The 15,692-nt window shown below is 48.0% G+C and overlaps 5 protein-coding genes across 5 annotated transcripts; 2 read left to right on the top strand and 3 right to left on the bottom strand.

Annotated features, from left to right (window-relative positions):
* Positions 1 to 1,475: 1,475 nt before the first annotated feature.
* On the bottom strand, positions 1,476 to 2,419 carry N7496_009232 (Cutinase; the record flags this gene model as incomplete). The annotated part of the gene is made up of 4 exons (XM_056702146.1): positions 1,476 to 1,633; positions 1,688 to 1,845; positions 1,914 to 2,059; positions 2,114 to 2,419. The coding sequence occupies 4 exons, from the start codon at positions 2,417 to 2,419 to the stop codon at positions 1,476 to 1,478; spliced, it is 768 nt and encodes a 255-aa protein (XP_056551146.1).
* A 3,696-nt stretch (positions 2,420 to 6,115) lies between these two features.
* Positions 6,116 to 6,869, bottom strand: N7496_009231 (lysozyme; the record flags this gene model as incomplete). Its single annotated transcript, XM_056702145.1, has 2 exons — positions 6,116 to 6,649; positions 6,729 to 6,869. The coding sequence occupies 2 exons, from the start codon at positions 6,867 to 6,869 to the stop codon at positions 6,116 to 6,118; spliced, it is 675 nt and encodes a 224-aa protein (XP_056551145.1).
* A 1,872-nt stretch (positions 6,870 to 8,741) lies between these two features.
* Positions 8,742 to 10,996, top strand: N7496_009230 (putative C6 transcription factor; the record flags this gene model as incomplete). Its single annotated transcript, XM_056702144.1, has 2 exons — positions 8,742 to 10,116; positions 10,206 to 10,996. 2 exons carry the CDS (start codon positions 8,742 to 8,744, stop codon positions 10,994 to 10,996), a joined length of 2,166 nt encoding a protein of 721 aa, XP_056551144.1.
* Positions 10,997 to 11,590: 594 nt separating this feature from the next.
* N7496_009229 (putative guanine deaminase) lies at positions 11,591 to 12,982 on the top strand (the record flags this gene model as incomplete). The annotated part of the gene is made up of 1 exon (XM_056702143.1): positions 11,591 to 12,982. The coding sequence occupies one exon, from the start codon at positions 11,591 to 11,593 to the stop codon at positions 12,980 to 12,982; it is 1,392 nt and encodes a 463-aa protein (XP_056551143.1).
* Positions 12,983 to 13,216: 234 nt separating this feature from the next.
* optF (uncharacterized protein) lies at positions 13,217 to 15,574 on the bottom strand (the record flags this gene model as incomplete). The annotated part of the gene is made up of 5 exons (XM_056702142.1): positions 13,217 to 13,416; positions 13,475 to 13,744; positions 13,841 to 14,055; positions 14,124 to 15,451; positions 15,545 to 15,574. 5 exons carry the CDS (start codon positions 15,572 to 15,574, stop codon positions 13,217 to 13,219), a joined length of 2,043 nt encoding a protein of 680 aa, XP_056551142.1.
* Between the last annotated feature and the right edge of the window lie 118 nt (positions 15,575 to 15,692).

Raw genomic sequence — 15,692 nt, 5'->3', positions numbered from 1 at the left:
TATATGCACTACATATGGAGTGAATTTTTATACCAAGAATTAAGCCACGTCTAAAAACTTCTGGTCAAAGTTGGTTTATTGACCTTCGAGACCCGTTGCACGCGCTACAGAAGTGATCGGGCTCTCCGAGTCCGTATCAAACGGTGCCCTACGAAAAGATAATCCAGCATCTTCCTGGCTCCTAATTTAGATACTTTAGTTCTCTGATAGCTTCATGAAATTCCAATCAGGGATGCCGATATATGTGTGGTGACTTTCACCTTGTCAGGGGGTTACGTACATGGTCGTATTAGTGGTACAAAGCTCAGGGCCAAGTGCGCCATTTTTCAGTGGGGCAAATGCGCCTCCACAAAGGGACTCTCCACGTGAGACTAGTTCTCAAGCGATGGAGTGGAATCGAAGCTATCCATATTTTAGTTATGAAATCGTTGCTAAAAATGTTTCAGTAGCTGAGAGCCTTCTGGAGCGTACGGCTTGTTCCAGGCACGATAAGGGTGGTCGGTACATGGCATATCGTTCAGGCTATCGGCCGAGGCTTTTCTTTCCATCATTATTCTCTTCGCGTTATAAGGGCCATACTCGGTAGCGTAAAAAAGAGATGTTCGCTTTTTTCGATCTTCGATAAGTGCGCCGGCCAGTCCCCGACGGCGGCGTATCTAATGAGCAATATAGGGGTACGTAATCAAGATTTTAGAAGAACCATGTTCACGTCAATTGCGAGCCGTTTTTGACAGTGTGGAGGATTGAGAAAGGACTGTGACTCCTCAGCCCACGTAACATTAGTGTTGAGTAGATCGCTGGGGGTGCGTGACGAAGTACTAGCCGCTGATTCTCTCGATCGATGACAGGGAAACTCTATTTGATAGCTAATCGGAGCTTTATGGTCAGCTAAGAGCTAAGCTTTCGGGGTCCCTACATAAAGACAAATAAAACTAAGGGTCAGTTTTCAAAGACGGAAAGTCTCAAAGAGCTATTGGGGAGGAATCTCGTCCTTGAGACCATGATGTGGCCTACCTTCCTTTCCTTTCCTTTCCTTACAGAGCTCCAAGACTGATTCGTATCATAATGCGATATACTTCTGCTGTGCACGTCAACCCTTACACGTCATATTCAAATGGAGCGCAGTTTTATGCTTCATTAATTGAGTCTGTAAATTCATGGTAGCGAGGAATTTCGAGATCAAGTTGTCTGTCAAATCAAGTTTAGGCTATACAAAGTAAAGGGCGCATTTATGTCCAAAGGAATGTCAATTAACTAGTAGGCTTTACTCATTTCGAGTGGTGAAGTGTTTCCCGCTTCGCCTGGAATACAGAAGGAAATCAAGAAGAGATATTCGCCGTTGTATGGCTTATGTGCAGATATATATGCTGGAAAAAAACGTTTGAACATCGAAGCCTCTGTCTCAAGTAACGGCAGGTATATTCATCATGCTTTCCAGCAAAAGCGAAATCATTCTCGTACTCGATCCAAATCAACTACACAGCTGCTGCAAAGTTGACAGCACTAACGACATCCACGGCATAAGTAAGATGGGAAGGACCAATAATTATGCCATTTTTGCAGATGTCATCAAGAGCATGGCATGCTGTAAAAACTCTTGACTGGGGAACGCTGTTTAAGGCTTGTCCTTTCACTAGTCTTGGTTAGCGAGTTTTGTGAACAGTAGCCTAATGTGAGATTAACATACGTGGATCTCCAAAGAGAAGAACACTGGATATCCAGCTAGCTGTAGTAGAGTCGAGCTGCGCAATTGCGTTATGAACGATCTGACAACCCTGAGAGTAGCCAGATGCGATCAATTTTGTATGAGGGCATTGAGACTTCGCCGACCTGATTTGGCGTGCCCTGTATAGCTAAAGTCAGCTACCGTCATATTCAAGAACTTGAAATAAGTATTATATTTTGGGACCTACATTTCCGCGCTTCCATTAGAATCTCCTCCTGCCAGATAGCCCTGAACGGATGCCGAGTAGTCATTGACACCTTGAATGGTAAGTGTAGAAGCACCAAACTTATCCTCCAACGCGTCGAATAACGGTGGGCCAACCAAAACACCAACCTAAAAATATCGGCCGTTAGCATATAAAGATACAGTAAGCTTCTGTTTGCATACATTGCCTGGCTCTGCTGTGCCGCGAGCAAATATCACAGTCCATTCTGTGCATGTCCCTCCCAGCTCATTGTATGTCTCTTGAGCTCCAGTTAATGCTCCGAGAAGATTGTCAAACCCGGTGATTATTTTTGTTGCGTCAGTAATGGAAGTGTTTATAGCAGGGAGGTGGCTGAGGAGAATGCTCAAAAAGCTGTTCAACCCAGCACCCCGTTCCTTGATATGCACCTCATTTGGTTCTGCTAACGGTAAAGCATAGGTATTGAGCACGATAGATAGCAATATAAGATTTTCAAGCTTGAAGAACATCGTTGTAGTTTGTAATCTGATTATGAAAGGAGATTGAGTCTGTTATTACAAACTTGCTCAGAGATACCACTACAAATCATTGAGCATTTGCAGCACCATTTATAGTGGAGTGATCAAGGGCATGCTCTACAATTCACATGGAATTCTTCACACCGAGGTCTTCGATAAACACGAATCTCTGAAGAAATTACTAGCGCCAGTTGTACCTTCTGATGACACGCCACAGTAGCGGAATCTATACCCTGCACAGCCGAATGTCACGATCCCCACTTCCCCGCCAACCCTAAAAGTCTATAATCGCATATATTACTGGCCCAATGCGGGGAATATCGGGGTTTACTCGGATTTTTGCGGCCACCGCGATCGTTTTTGTCTTTCTCCGATGTGATAAGCTTCAAGGAAATTGTCACTGTTTGGGTTATGGCAGGGTGCGCGTAGTTGGATTCTCCTAGGACCTGTGTTTTTTTCATACGCAGAACCTGACCCGTTATGGGGCTAGATCCATGCCATTACTAAAGAGCCAAGGATATTGACTGGAGACACTCCACCCCCCGACAGGTGCCCTACTTCATGATGTGACATGGAAGGATTCCAATGCTAATATGATGACGCTAAAGGTCACATGGCCTGATCTGTGCTTACTCTTAGGCCACGCCCGAATGCGAACCTGACACTGCGAGGGGAATAATAAGTGAAAAGGCGTGACTAAGTGTTCGGCCTATCTTCCTCTTTTGAAAACTACATCGCAGGGAAAATCCGTATATTCTAGATATGCAGCCAAATCTAGTGGCCACGACCGACGTGCGTTGCCAAATTTTTAGCCAAGCGTCTTGAGAGTTTCTACACACGTAGAGTCTATGATTGAGTTATTTCAAATACCCTTGCTCGAGAGTGGAGAAAGTCATGGGTTCACACTCCATATATTCAAAAGCACATTATTTCTAGTTTCCCAGGAATACAATTCTACTAGTGGCAAGCTTTGACTTCGTATTTCAGGTTTGTCCACCGAGGCAGAGCTACGTCAATATAAGTAATTCACTACGACCTTCACAGCGATAATCACATGCCATGAGAAGGGACTCATTTTGACTCAGAGGTAGGAGCCTAGATATTACTGATTCTATCGGTTCTTCTTTGCGTGGATCTTCTTTGCGTGGAGTGGGTCATCACTATACGAGTTCGGCTTTGCCCCGCGGCCGAAACTGGCGGACGGGGACATTTCTGCCCCGTCCTCCTAATCCTGGTCTTCACTCCGCTCTGGTAAAGACCATTGTTTTTCTCTCTTCATATGAGTTGAAGCCTACAATTGAAATTGAAACCTGCAAGTATATATGCAATCTAGTGCGACGCGGAAACTTCCGAGATCCCCTCCACGCTAAAGGTCATTCCCATGAAACGCATCCTAAGTGGGAACGCAATAATGTCCTAGGTGTATTGATAAAATCAATTTTGAACGTTGAAAAACGACCCACGCATGTAGCCTTACATACAGGGGGAACATTAACGGAATTACCCTACTACCCAGTAAATACCCCTGGATTGTGGCTGCCGTTGTAGAGGAACTCTCAAGCAAATATGGATATTCACTGGTAGTAATAGCTCAAATAAATAAGGAATGAGCAAAATATCTGACACGAGCCAAAACAAATGGAATGGTTCCCGGAGAAGATGCGAGAACTTGAGATCCAGAGTTAGGCATGACCAAATGTTCTGCAAGCAACCAAATCACCTTTTGAAATTCTTCATCCGCAAATGTGCTTCAAATTTTGGAAAATCAATTGAGGAAGATGCAAGACTCACTGGGCTTGTTTATAACCATTGGAGGAATCGATCTGGTTGAACTTTGACAGAGGACCCTCATGGGAGTAACTAGACGAAGGAGATCCGCTGTATTTTAGAAAGATGTCGAATATAGGGGAGCAATTCGCAGGATTCTGTTTTCTTCTACTATGAAAGTGGTTTCGAGCCGTACTGCATAGAAAAGAAGGCCACTAGCTCATGAGAAAAGAAAAATCAGGAACATCGGATGAGCGAAATGTAATACCATCTTGGGATTTACTTAAACCACCCAGAGTTAGGGCGGACGATAAACGCCAGTTGCTCAAAACCCATAGTCAGTTTATCGACCGCTTTCATAGCCGCCTTTACCCTGATGCCTTCTTCTTTAGGCCAGGGTGACGCTATTACTGTAGTACCGATTTAACGATCCCCTTCCTTCTCTTTCCTCTTGTCTTTCCTCTTGTCTTTTATCTTGTCTTTTATCTTCTGTAGGTTATGTGAATTCTGCCGGACTTTCTGCCTTAGAAAATTAGTTTTGAGTAATTGATGCTTATCGTCCACCTTACCAGAGTCTTGTAGGAAGATGAGGATCTGAAATCTCGCGCAGAGCTATACATCAAGTGGCTAAGAATATGCTAGTGTGACTGATTACTCAGGAAATTTTCAGATTTGTACATGCTCTCACACACTGGACTGATCAGTCATATTTGAAGAGTACGAAAGCTATACTAAGAAATAATACTCTATAAATCAACAAGAATGGTGTGAAGTATTTGTAAAATTACATTTCGAAGAAAGGATGTTCGCCTTCTTGATCGAAACTTTTCTTTGATCTCTATGCTCAGACTGTTGAAAATGCTCTTCTACAATTTTTCCTCTGCCTTTTATGAGTTTCAAGGATAGTATGTTCATAGCACCGATTACGACAACTAACGCACACTCTTCGTTAGCATATCTGGAACTTTTGTATTTCGGATTGCTCCACGCAATCATGGCACTGACTGCCTGCCTCTCAGTCCCACCTTCATTGATCTCAACACAGGGTCTATTTCCGCAGAGTGACACCGGTAATGTTTATAGGATCATACTCATGGCAGTACAAGAAACCCTCGTGACACTACAACGCTTGAAATAATTAGGAGCCAAGTTACGAATATAGTTAGCATTCGATATCTATAACTATAATCCCTATTAAGCCCCTATGTATAGTGATAGTATAAATTTTGAAAGTAAGAGCTAGGAGAAAAGCCTACCCAGATACGATTTCACCTCCTGTATTTCTAGCAGTCTTTCTGAATGTCTTTTCTGAAGGTCTTTCTAGAGGGCCGTATGAGATCTCTCAAATTATCTATTAAACCATAAACATTCAGAGGATATAAGAGTATGGTCATAGGTTTAAGATTATAGGACACCATTCTATATAGCTATATAATACTATTTCCGGATAATCTTAGTATTATTATATCATTGTATACTCGTAAGGGAGGTACGTTTCTGATTAGGCTTAGCGGTATAGTGCCACGAAAGTTTTTCGTGGTGCTATGAGTGTATTCCTGTTTATATTATTCACAGTAAGACGTTCGGGAAATAAAGCCAGTCCTGTCAGAATACTAATCTTTTGTGTCCTGCAATGTTGCCGGATTGACACGACGCTATACAACGAACAGTAGTGAGCAACAAAATACTATATTGGCGCATATGAGCGATATTTGTATTCCATCAGAAAGCAGTTTTGGGCACATATAACTAACATGAGATTTAAGGAAATGGAGCTTTGGTATCTAGCACTTTAATGGAATGTCCAATAGCTTGAGCACAAGAAGACAAGACTACACTTTTCTCCCACTACCCGTGCCAGGTTCAAATGTTTACACGTAATTCATCCCTAGCAGCTCATAAGTACATGATTCGCCTAGTCTAACCCTTAGCGAAGGCCTTCAGGTTGTCTTCACTTCCATTCCAGATGTCCGAGTCACCGCCGTAGCTGTAAGAGTCCGAGTTTTGCCAGAAGCTCTGGTAAGGCCAGCCACCAGGAACCGTACCCACAGAGCTTGAGTAGCGAGCCAGCACGAGTGGATAGTCCTGGCTAAAGGCAGTACTACCCCCAGTACAGGTATTCCACCAATCGGCTGTGGTGTAAATCATGGGGTATCGACCCGTCTTGCTCTTATAGGTCTCGCCAAAGTCTTTCACCCAAGCAACCATGGCGGATGCGCTCAGGCCGTAGCAAGTCGCCCCGGAGGGATTGTACTCAATGTCCAGCATTCCCGGCAAGGTGATACCATCGTTGGACCAACCTCCACCATGTGCCAGGAAAAATTCGGCCTGGGCTGCGCCTGAACTGGAGTCAGGATGGGCAAAGTGGTAGCCACCTCGAATGAGTCCTGCAGAAGTAGCGCCACTGTAATGGCTCGAGAAGCCGGTGTCGATATACGTAGTGCCCTCAGTGGCCTAGAGGATTTTGAGATAAGAGTCGTGAGTCTTGGGCTAATAATCAACTATGATAGGACCGCTACATCCAGGAACTCACCTTGATCATGACAAAACGGGCCCCCGACGCGTACGCACCAGCAAAATTGACATTGCCCTGATAATTGGAGATATCGAATCCCTGAACGCTAGCCTGGGCGACGCCGGCGGCGACAAGGAGTGATGGAACTGCAATCTTCATGGTTGTTTTTAAGGAAAGGTCCTCACAAGGTGTCTTGCAAGGGAAGAATGGTAATCTGGGGGTGATGGCAGGGGCAAGCGGCTCTATTTATGGGTTGTCAATTTCTGTTGGGGGATGAAGCTCGATAGCGTTCCCTCGTCGGCTTGTGCATCGTGTCGTATCCCAAAATAAATGCATCGGAGCAGATCATCATCTAATCGAGGGAAAGGGTAGGATCGAAGGAGAGAATACGAGACTCTGGCATGCCAGTTCGGGTATTAGCCCATGACGATCAATCCACTGGTGGCGGGGCAGGGGGTTGCAAGAAACTTCAGTTATGAATGACCTTGGCAACAATCTTGCATTATTTCTCGGAGGATGGTAAATGATGATATTTTGTGCAGACTAGCAATATTTTCTACATAGTAATTGATTCTAATTCATGACTAGAAGGTCGTTGTCTTTTCATGTATAGCCGTGGGGGTGCACTAGTTCGCGGTTAAGGGATGCTCGACATCCCCGGGCAAAGATCTCAGATCGCTCTATAGGCTGTGTCAACTACCGTGATATACTGACCGGGAAGTATCCTTGCGCTTCATCTTCCTTGTCAGCCACAACAGTACTACTTGGGGGCCGGAGATCTTGGCCAGTCATATCTAACCAACATTCTTCACGGGTACGGAGTCTATTTCCCGGTTGTGAGTGTCCAAGGCATGCAGTTGATTAAATAGAAGCCGATAATCCGATGGAGGGTTGTATCCCGATGCGTTTGAGGGGTTTCAAATACAGACTTCGCATGGATTCCAACAGGAACTACGGAGTACTACGAGTATGATGATGGTTGTTCTTACCGATGTGGATTAGGCTTTCTCCTGCAGACCCGGCAATTCCCTGTTCCTTGCAGATCGCCAGGGACTCGTATTGAGCATTATTATTTATGACGGTAGATTTAACTTCATTAGGATGGAATATGGGTATTTATTCAAATCCCATTGGTCATGGTGCTGTTACTATTGTATACGGAGTAGATTGCTTGCAGAAGCTCAATAGCATCCATGGCCAGAGGAGGTCATGTATATATTTCACTGAACAACTACATTCCCATGGATTTGGCCTTAGTTCCCGCCATGATTGGAAATCTGCATGGATAGATATATATTTATTGTTCCACAATTAACACCTCTATAACTAGAAGTACCTATACCTAGGCCGCTCATGAAGGGGCAAGTACTTGGTAGAAGTATATCCTATGTAGAGGTAATCCTCTACCCTGTGCTACCTATGCCTCATTAAATTGCATCCTAATTGCAAGATAATCCCTGCACGACTACTACTTTCCTCTATTTCTACTGCAATATATACTACTTAGGTAGTATACTAGTACTAGCTACTTATGCTGCTCGCATAATCCCACCAAAAAGAGCTCAAGTCTATTGTCGCTGGGCCTAGTCAGATGGCGTTATCCAGTCCTGTTCCAGTCTTTCTTGTGCACTACTGCACTCTTAGACCGTCTGGTTTATTTATTTCTCTGCTCTGATTCGACAACCATTCTATATTATTGTTACATTTGACCCTGCACAATTAGCTTCTCCGGCGATCTGCAGGGCTTCCGACCGAGTCATATCGTCCTTCACTTTCGACTACCGAAACTTCTCCACTTCTTCCAGATTCTCAACAATCGTCAGTGTCCAACTGTCCAACCCCCCCCTTCTCCCCCTCCTCCGAAGCTAAACCCCGTCCGACCCCGACTACTGTGCTTGATCTGTGCCCAGCCAAATTTCCCCTCGTGGCTCGCTTGGCGCCTCATCCAGTGGCTGGCCCTCGTGTCCAAAGGCTGGGAAAAAGGCTGGAGATGGATTGCGGCCCCAGCCGCCCTTTGCCTGCTCCCTCACGATGACGAGCAGCTCGGGCAACAAGGACTTTCGCGACCAGCTCGGCAAGTTTCGCCTCGAATCCCCGAATGTCTCGTCTCCCGTAGCCTGGTCGCAGTCCCCGACGACGACATTTCCCAAGCCATCACCTCGCTCGTACCAGCCCTCCTCTCCATCCTCCTCACTGCAGCAACCCCCGCCCGACTCGGCGCCCACCCCGGACCCCACGTCCTCCACCCCGAGCGCGCGAAGCAAACGAGTATCGACGGCGTGCGACTTCTGTCGCAAACGCAAGAAAAAATGTGACTTTCGGTACCCCAATTGTTCGGCCTGCACGCGCGCTGGGGTGCGCTGCACCATCCCTCCACCGGGGCCCCAAGTAGCCAGTGCCTCTGTGCCCCGAGATCAGTTGGAGACTTTACAAAAACGCGTGCGATGGTTGGAAGAGGTCGTGCGGCGCAAAATGGGCGTCTCCGTGGCCGACCTGGCCACGGGTACCCCCGTGGACGGCGAGGGAGATCCGGACTGGTGGTATCAAGTGCCCGCGATGATCGCGACCGGCGGCAGTCGATCATCCGTAGGCTCGATGCTGAGTCCCGTAGGCAGTGGCAGTTCAGCGGCAACGCCAGGACTAGCTGCCATCTCCGAATCGCCCACGGGGGTGGGTGTCGAGCTGCCGAATGTGGGCGAGATCCTTCGTGATCAGTTGGAGAATCGCCGTCCATCCGTCGCACGGCCTGCCGTTGCTCCACGAGTGCTGCGTCTATCCTCGCTCGAAGAAGCAGAGCGCGTGGCGGGCCAGTACTTCGATAGTATAGGATACCAGTATCCATTTCTTTCGCGGCCCGAGTTCTTCGGCCATCTGCGCCATATCTACACGGGCGGCGTGCCAACCCCGGAGGTCCACAATACCTATCATATTATTATCGCCATTTCACTGCTGATCGGGTCGGCTGAGCCTGCGCAGGCTGCCGAGTTTTACCGTGCGAGCCAGGAGACTCTCTCCCTCGCGCTTCAGAATGAGGATCTACCCTCCATCCGGGCCTTGCTTGGGTTGGCCCTGTATACCATGTTTGCAACTGCCGGTCCCAGTATCTGGCATGTCTTAGGGGCTACCTTACGACTCGCGATCAGCATGGGGTTACACAAGGCTCGGTCATATCCGACCATGATGGAAGAAGAGATGGCTAAGCGTGCCTTTTGGAGTCTATACAACCTTGACCGTCTCATTGCTAGTACGCTTGGGCGGCCTCTGGGAGTTCCGGACGACGACATCAGCGTGGGTCTTCCACGTGAGCTGAACGACGATGGGCTGGAAGCGCCCGGTGCAAGTGCCATGACGATTCCTTTACAGGTGATTCGTTTACGACGGATCTTTTCCCGTATCTATCAGTACCGTAAGTGGACCGCCTAGCCTATACCTTCCCTCCTGGCAATATACCTGTGCATTCGGCCAGACCTTGTACTAACTTACCTTGAATTTCAGTGTATAGCAATCTCCCCCAACCCTCTCCGCAGGAGGTTGCCGCCACGCTTGGTCAATTCCGTCGCGAGGTGGATGAGTGGCGCATGGCGGCTCCTGTTTATCCATCAGCGCTTCTCTACTCAACCTCCTATTATGATTATCTGTATTATACCACATTGCTGTTGATGTATCGCCCTAGCCCACGAAACCCGACTCCAGATGCAACCAGCATCGTCAGCTGCGGAGATTCCAGTATCCAAGTGGTTCGATCCTACTGGGATAGTTACTCCGTGGGGAAATTGAAATGGATTTGGTTGACTCTGAGTCAAGTCTATTTCGCCGGCATCACGATTCTGTGGTGTTTGGAACAGAATGCCCGGTGCTTGCGCGACTCTCGCCCGGCCCCATGGCATCCTGATGAGCAGATGATGCGTCGGGGCATTCAGGCTGTTGTGGTACTGCTCGAGCAGTTTGGCAAGCGTCGTCCGGGAGTGGATCGACTGGCAGAGACATTCCGCCATCAGAGCACCACAATATTCAGTCAAATGGCCTATCGACAGCAACAACTGGAACACCAGCAGCAACACCAACACCAACACCAACACCATGTACAACCTCTCATGCCACCTCAACCTTCCGTTACTCTCGCCCCTCCACCTCCGCCTCCAGTCCCTCTCGCCCCCGTTTTGGATGACGTTCTGCTGGTCGATGGTAGCGGCGTCATGCCGATAATCGATCCGCAAATGGCAGAGCAACTTTACTACTCATATAACTGGTTCCAGGAGGAGATGGCCAGTTACTATACCCTTTGAGCGCCTGTTTTTGATTTCATAGACGGTTGGGATTTGTTTTCGGGACTAGACGGGGGTGATGGACGTGGATTTATCACCTCGGTCCAGTGGACGCCTTTTGTAATTAACCTATACACACCTTTTTTCTGCCATTTCAAATTCTCTCAGTCATATACCCCTTCAAATGAATGAAGTATTGATGAATTGACTTTTTGATCGTTCAAATAAATCGGGTTCTGTCTGGTCTGTAGACTATTTACTGCTTGGTATTGTATGCCAGAATCTCCTAAATTCGGCCTGTAACGTCAAGTCATCAGTGCAGATACGTCTTGAAATTCGAAACTAGAAAATGACGCTTTGAATTAGGAATGGAGGCCTTAAAGTAGTCACGATAAGATCCAGGCTCATGCAATCTTTATTGGCTGGAGGTTGACCGCAGTAAGCCCCTCACTCTACATCAAGTCCCCACCGCGTTCCCCACGAGGAAGATTTTCTTTAGTACCACCTGTGCCCCAGATCATATTGTTCAAAGATAGCTCTTCTTTCATCTTTTTATGGGAATTATTGCACTCGCTCAACCAAGCCAGAATCTGTGTCTATCCTTGATCCTTCACGATGGAGGATTTGGATAAAACCTCATCCCCCGCATCGGGGCTGCCTCTCGCATTCCACGGCACAGCAATCCACTCCCGCAGCCTGAACGAGCTCGAAATTCTTGAAAATTGCTTCATACTAGTGGATAAATCGGGCAAGATTCAAGCCTTGCAAAAAGACGTGGACCCAAATCAAATCAGCGCCATCATCTCAGATCACGGATATGCGCCCGATGTGTTCCCAGTCAAGTACCTTCGTCGGGGCGAATTCTTGTGTCCGGGTTTTGTCGATACGCACAATCATGCCCCTCAGTGGACACAGCGCGGCATGGGCCGCGGCATATCACTCATTGACTGGTTGAACAATGTCACTTTTGCTCACGAAGCCAAGTTTGCCGATGCCGAGTACGCCAAACGCACGTATGCTTCGTGTGTCGATGGCTTCCTCCAGCAGGGCATCACAACTGCGTCTTACTATGGATCCTACCATGGCGAAGCAAGCCGTATCTTGGCCGATGTCTGCTACGAGAAAGGTCAGCGAGCTTTGGTTGGCAAGTGCAATATGAACCGAAACGCTCCAGACTGGTATCGCGATCCCTCCGTCTCTGATTCGTTACAGGAGACGCGAGAGTTAATCAAGCACGTCCAAGACCTTGATCCAGAAGGTCAATTAGTGAAGCCCGTAATCACCCCGCGATTCGCAATTTCTTGTGAATCCGAACTTCTTTCGGGTCTAGGATCTATCGTTCAAGAACATCCCGATCTGCCGATTCAAACCCATTTCAACGAGGAAAAAGAGGAGATCAATTTCACACGAGAGCTATTCCCCGATTTCCACCTGGAAGCCGATCTATACCGGCATTTCGGCCTTCTGAACGAGCGATCTATCCTAGCGCACTGCATTTATCTGGAAGAAAAGGAAATGGATATGCTCCAGGAGCTCCGCTGCGGCGTCGCACACTGCCCGATTTCGAATACCACCATGCGCGACTTTATGATTGCACCCATTCGCGAGTACCTACGCCGAGGCATTAAAGTCGGTCTGGGAACGGATAGTGGCGGTGGATTTTCCTCATCCATGTTAGATGCGATGAAGCAAGCTTTCATAGTTTCACTCGCCCAGAAGACGCACACCAACGGACGGGACGAACCATTGTCTCTGGCGGAGGGGTTCTATCTTGCGACCATGGGCGGAGCTCAAGTCTGTGGCTTGGAGGATAAGATCGGTAGCTTTGCGGTGGGTAAGGAATTCGATGCGTTGGAGGTTCATACCATCGATTTGGATCGGCGAGGGGTGATGTCCCCCGTGGAAGAGGAGGATTCGACTTTTGTCATCTTTGAGAAATTCCTCATGACGGGTGATGATCGAAATATTGCCAAGGTCTATGTGAAAGGGCGTTCGGTGAAGGTGTGAGTAGCGTCTATAGAGATGAATGAAATAACGAACCTCCAATTTGGAACCTAATTAACCATTGTCCATCTGAATGTTTCTCTGCTGGCGGGCGTACTGTGAAGAAAAGAGATGGTGTTGACTCATGGTCAAAATTAACCAATCGACAAGTACGCTCTTCTCTTAAATTCCAGACAAAAACCAACTGCTATGCACAAGATCATGGTTCAATTATTATACAGTGATATGTCATTATCTTCAATTCCATGTACCTTTCGCAGGGCCAAAGTAGCCCTGACTAGGTAGACTTTTATACGGTGTGCCTAGTCCATCGGCAGTGTTACTATACACAGTATTTCCCCACCAGTTCAATGAGCCAGCTGGCAACGTAATGCAGAAGAAGATAATCACAGTAGAGACGGCGACGCCGCAATCCAGCGCGGCAGACAAGATGTAATCTAGAGCATTGTTAGCTGGTCACAATTTGTCATTGATGGATGTCGTGAGTCAACATACTGTATTTAGACCACCACGCAGGTTTGCGACGTCGTATCAAGCCATTGAAGATCATGTTGATCACCCACCAGGAGGAAAAGCTAACTCCAGTTGCCGGTGGGACCATGCTCATCGCTCCAAAGGCAACTGGCCAGGAGATATAGTTCATGGCCTTCCAGCGACGTCCCAGAAGATATGTGATGATGACAACTACCGGGCCAACCAGGAAGAACCACAACAGGTTACCATAGATCTGGCCTGGAGAAAACAATCGACCGGGTCCAATTGCGCCTAGAGAGTCCAGTGTGTTAGTATGTAAATTCAGTGACCACAAACAAAGGAGGTAGGGGAGCGAGAAATGACTCGATATGACACGACAAGACATACCCCAGATAAGGGACGAGGAGTACGTGACCCGCCCATGCGGACACGTAAAATTACCATCTGCGTCCGAGGTGCAGACGTCGTCGATCCTCGTGATCATGAATACTGTTACGCCGCACTGGACGATGGCTCCGATCAAGGTGGCAAGCCCTTGAGCAGCGAAGACGGTTCGTGGTGCAATGTGGAGGTAGTGGGCCAACTTCATGTCAGCGACGAATCTGTGAAATTGGGAAGTTAGAGATCAGCACATAACAAGAACACACATCTCAAAGGGCTTAGTACATACTCAAGCCCCTGTTGAACGGCGACATAGCCATAGAATTTGAAAACCATGTTGGCGAGAGGTTTGCCCAGAAAGGCGTATCCGCCAAGAAACTCAGACATCAGATTCAGCTGATTGCTGCTGATGTTTGTCAATGCCTTGATGATCCCAACCGGGATGAAGTAAATGGTAGGTAGCACGAATGCCACCAGTACAGCCCAGGCGGGGAGTCCAGTGTGCCACACTTCATTCGTCACCACGCTCAGCACAAACATCAACACCGTCACCCCGGCGAACCACCACCAAGGTACAGTGGGATAGATGGACATAAGGCGAGCATGCACGTCTTGCTTGTTTGTGCCTTTCCACTGTTGCCATAAATCTCGACCATGGTAGAGTCCGATATGAAAGAATATACCGGTGAGATTGGCGAAGGCGACACCAAAGGTGATGGCGTACCCAGCGGGTAAGAACATGGGTGAGTATTCTCGATAGGCGGTCTGATTGACAGAGCCATCGGCATCCATGATACGAGAGGTGTTGTAGGTTTTGCCCGTGTTATCAAAGGTATTGGAGTTGAGAAGGGGCAGATAGGCTGAATACCAGGTGTTCGTATAGTACACGATGGGACAGATGAGCCAAAAGAAGAGCGCAAATGAGCCCATCACATTCAAACCGGCCCAGAACGGGACCAAAAGCGGGCTTTGGTTGGCATAGACCACCTGGGCCCAGTCGAAAGTCAGCACGGACATGCCTAGCCCAGTGATCTGGCCGAACAGTTGGTTGACCACGACGTTGGAAGGGACGATCCAACAAATAAAACTGAAAGTACTAAGACCGGTGAAAAGATACCCCGGGGCAAAGTACCAGATGGAGCCCACGATGAACACAATAAGAAAGAAGCGGAGGCGTGTGATGCGCCAGCCATCGGCGATCGCATTTTCTCGCGAATGCAGGGTTGTGAGCAAGGCCGCATTGGACAAGACCTGAGGCCAGATCATAGAGGCGGGAGTGACCAGCCAACGGGCGGCCATGCCTGCCAGCCCAAACCCAAAGAGCTGAGTCGTCACACAGAGGAGAACCTCGAATCCACCATCGGAGGGCATATCATAAAATTTGACCACCGCCTCGATAATTTGAGTTGCTGCGGCAGACCCGATCGAGACATTGGCCATAATAGTGATGAGCGCATGTTCCTTGATATTGAAGTGTCGATCCGGATTCAGGAAGCCCAATGGCATCCATTGAGCCCAGGCGCAGCCTACCGGAAATGCCAATAGCTGGGCGACCAGGGCACTGATGGTTACGCTAGGCTGGCGCAAGCTAAAGAACTGATTCAATCCACTCCCAACCTGCCAATCAGAAGAAAAGACCCGTCAGTATGGGTTCAAGGTAATACGAGGCCTGAGGGGTGCAGCCAGGTCCAAAATACAGTGATAACATACGATGGTAAAGAGCAAGCCGATTGTCCACATACGGACGGTGTTTACGGGCAACGAGAGGTCATTGATGGGCTGGATGACTGCGCGAACCTCCGGAAAGGGGGAGTCGTCGGCATCGTACGACAAAACCTGTTCGGCATCGCAGTCGCGT

Source organism: Penicillium cataractarum, assembly GCF_028827025.1.
Source record: "Penicillium cataractarum strain IBT 29864 chromosome Unknown utg000008l, whole genome shotgun sequence".
NCBI lineage: Eukaryota > Fungi > Ascomycota > Eurotiomycetes > Eurotiales > Aspergillaceae > Penicillium > Penicillium cataractarum.
This window is presented reverse-complemented; position numbering and strand designations above follow the sequence as displayed.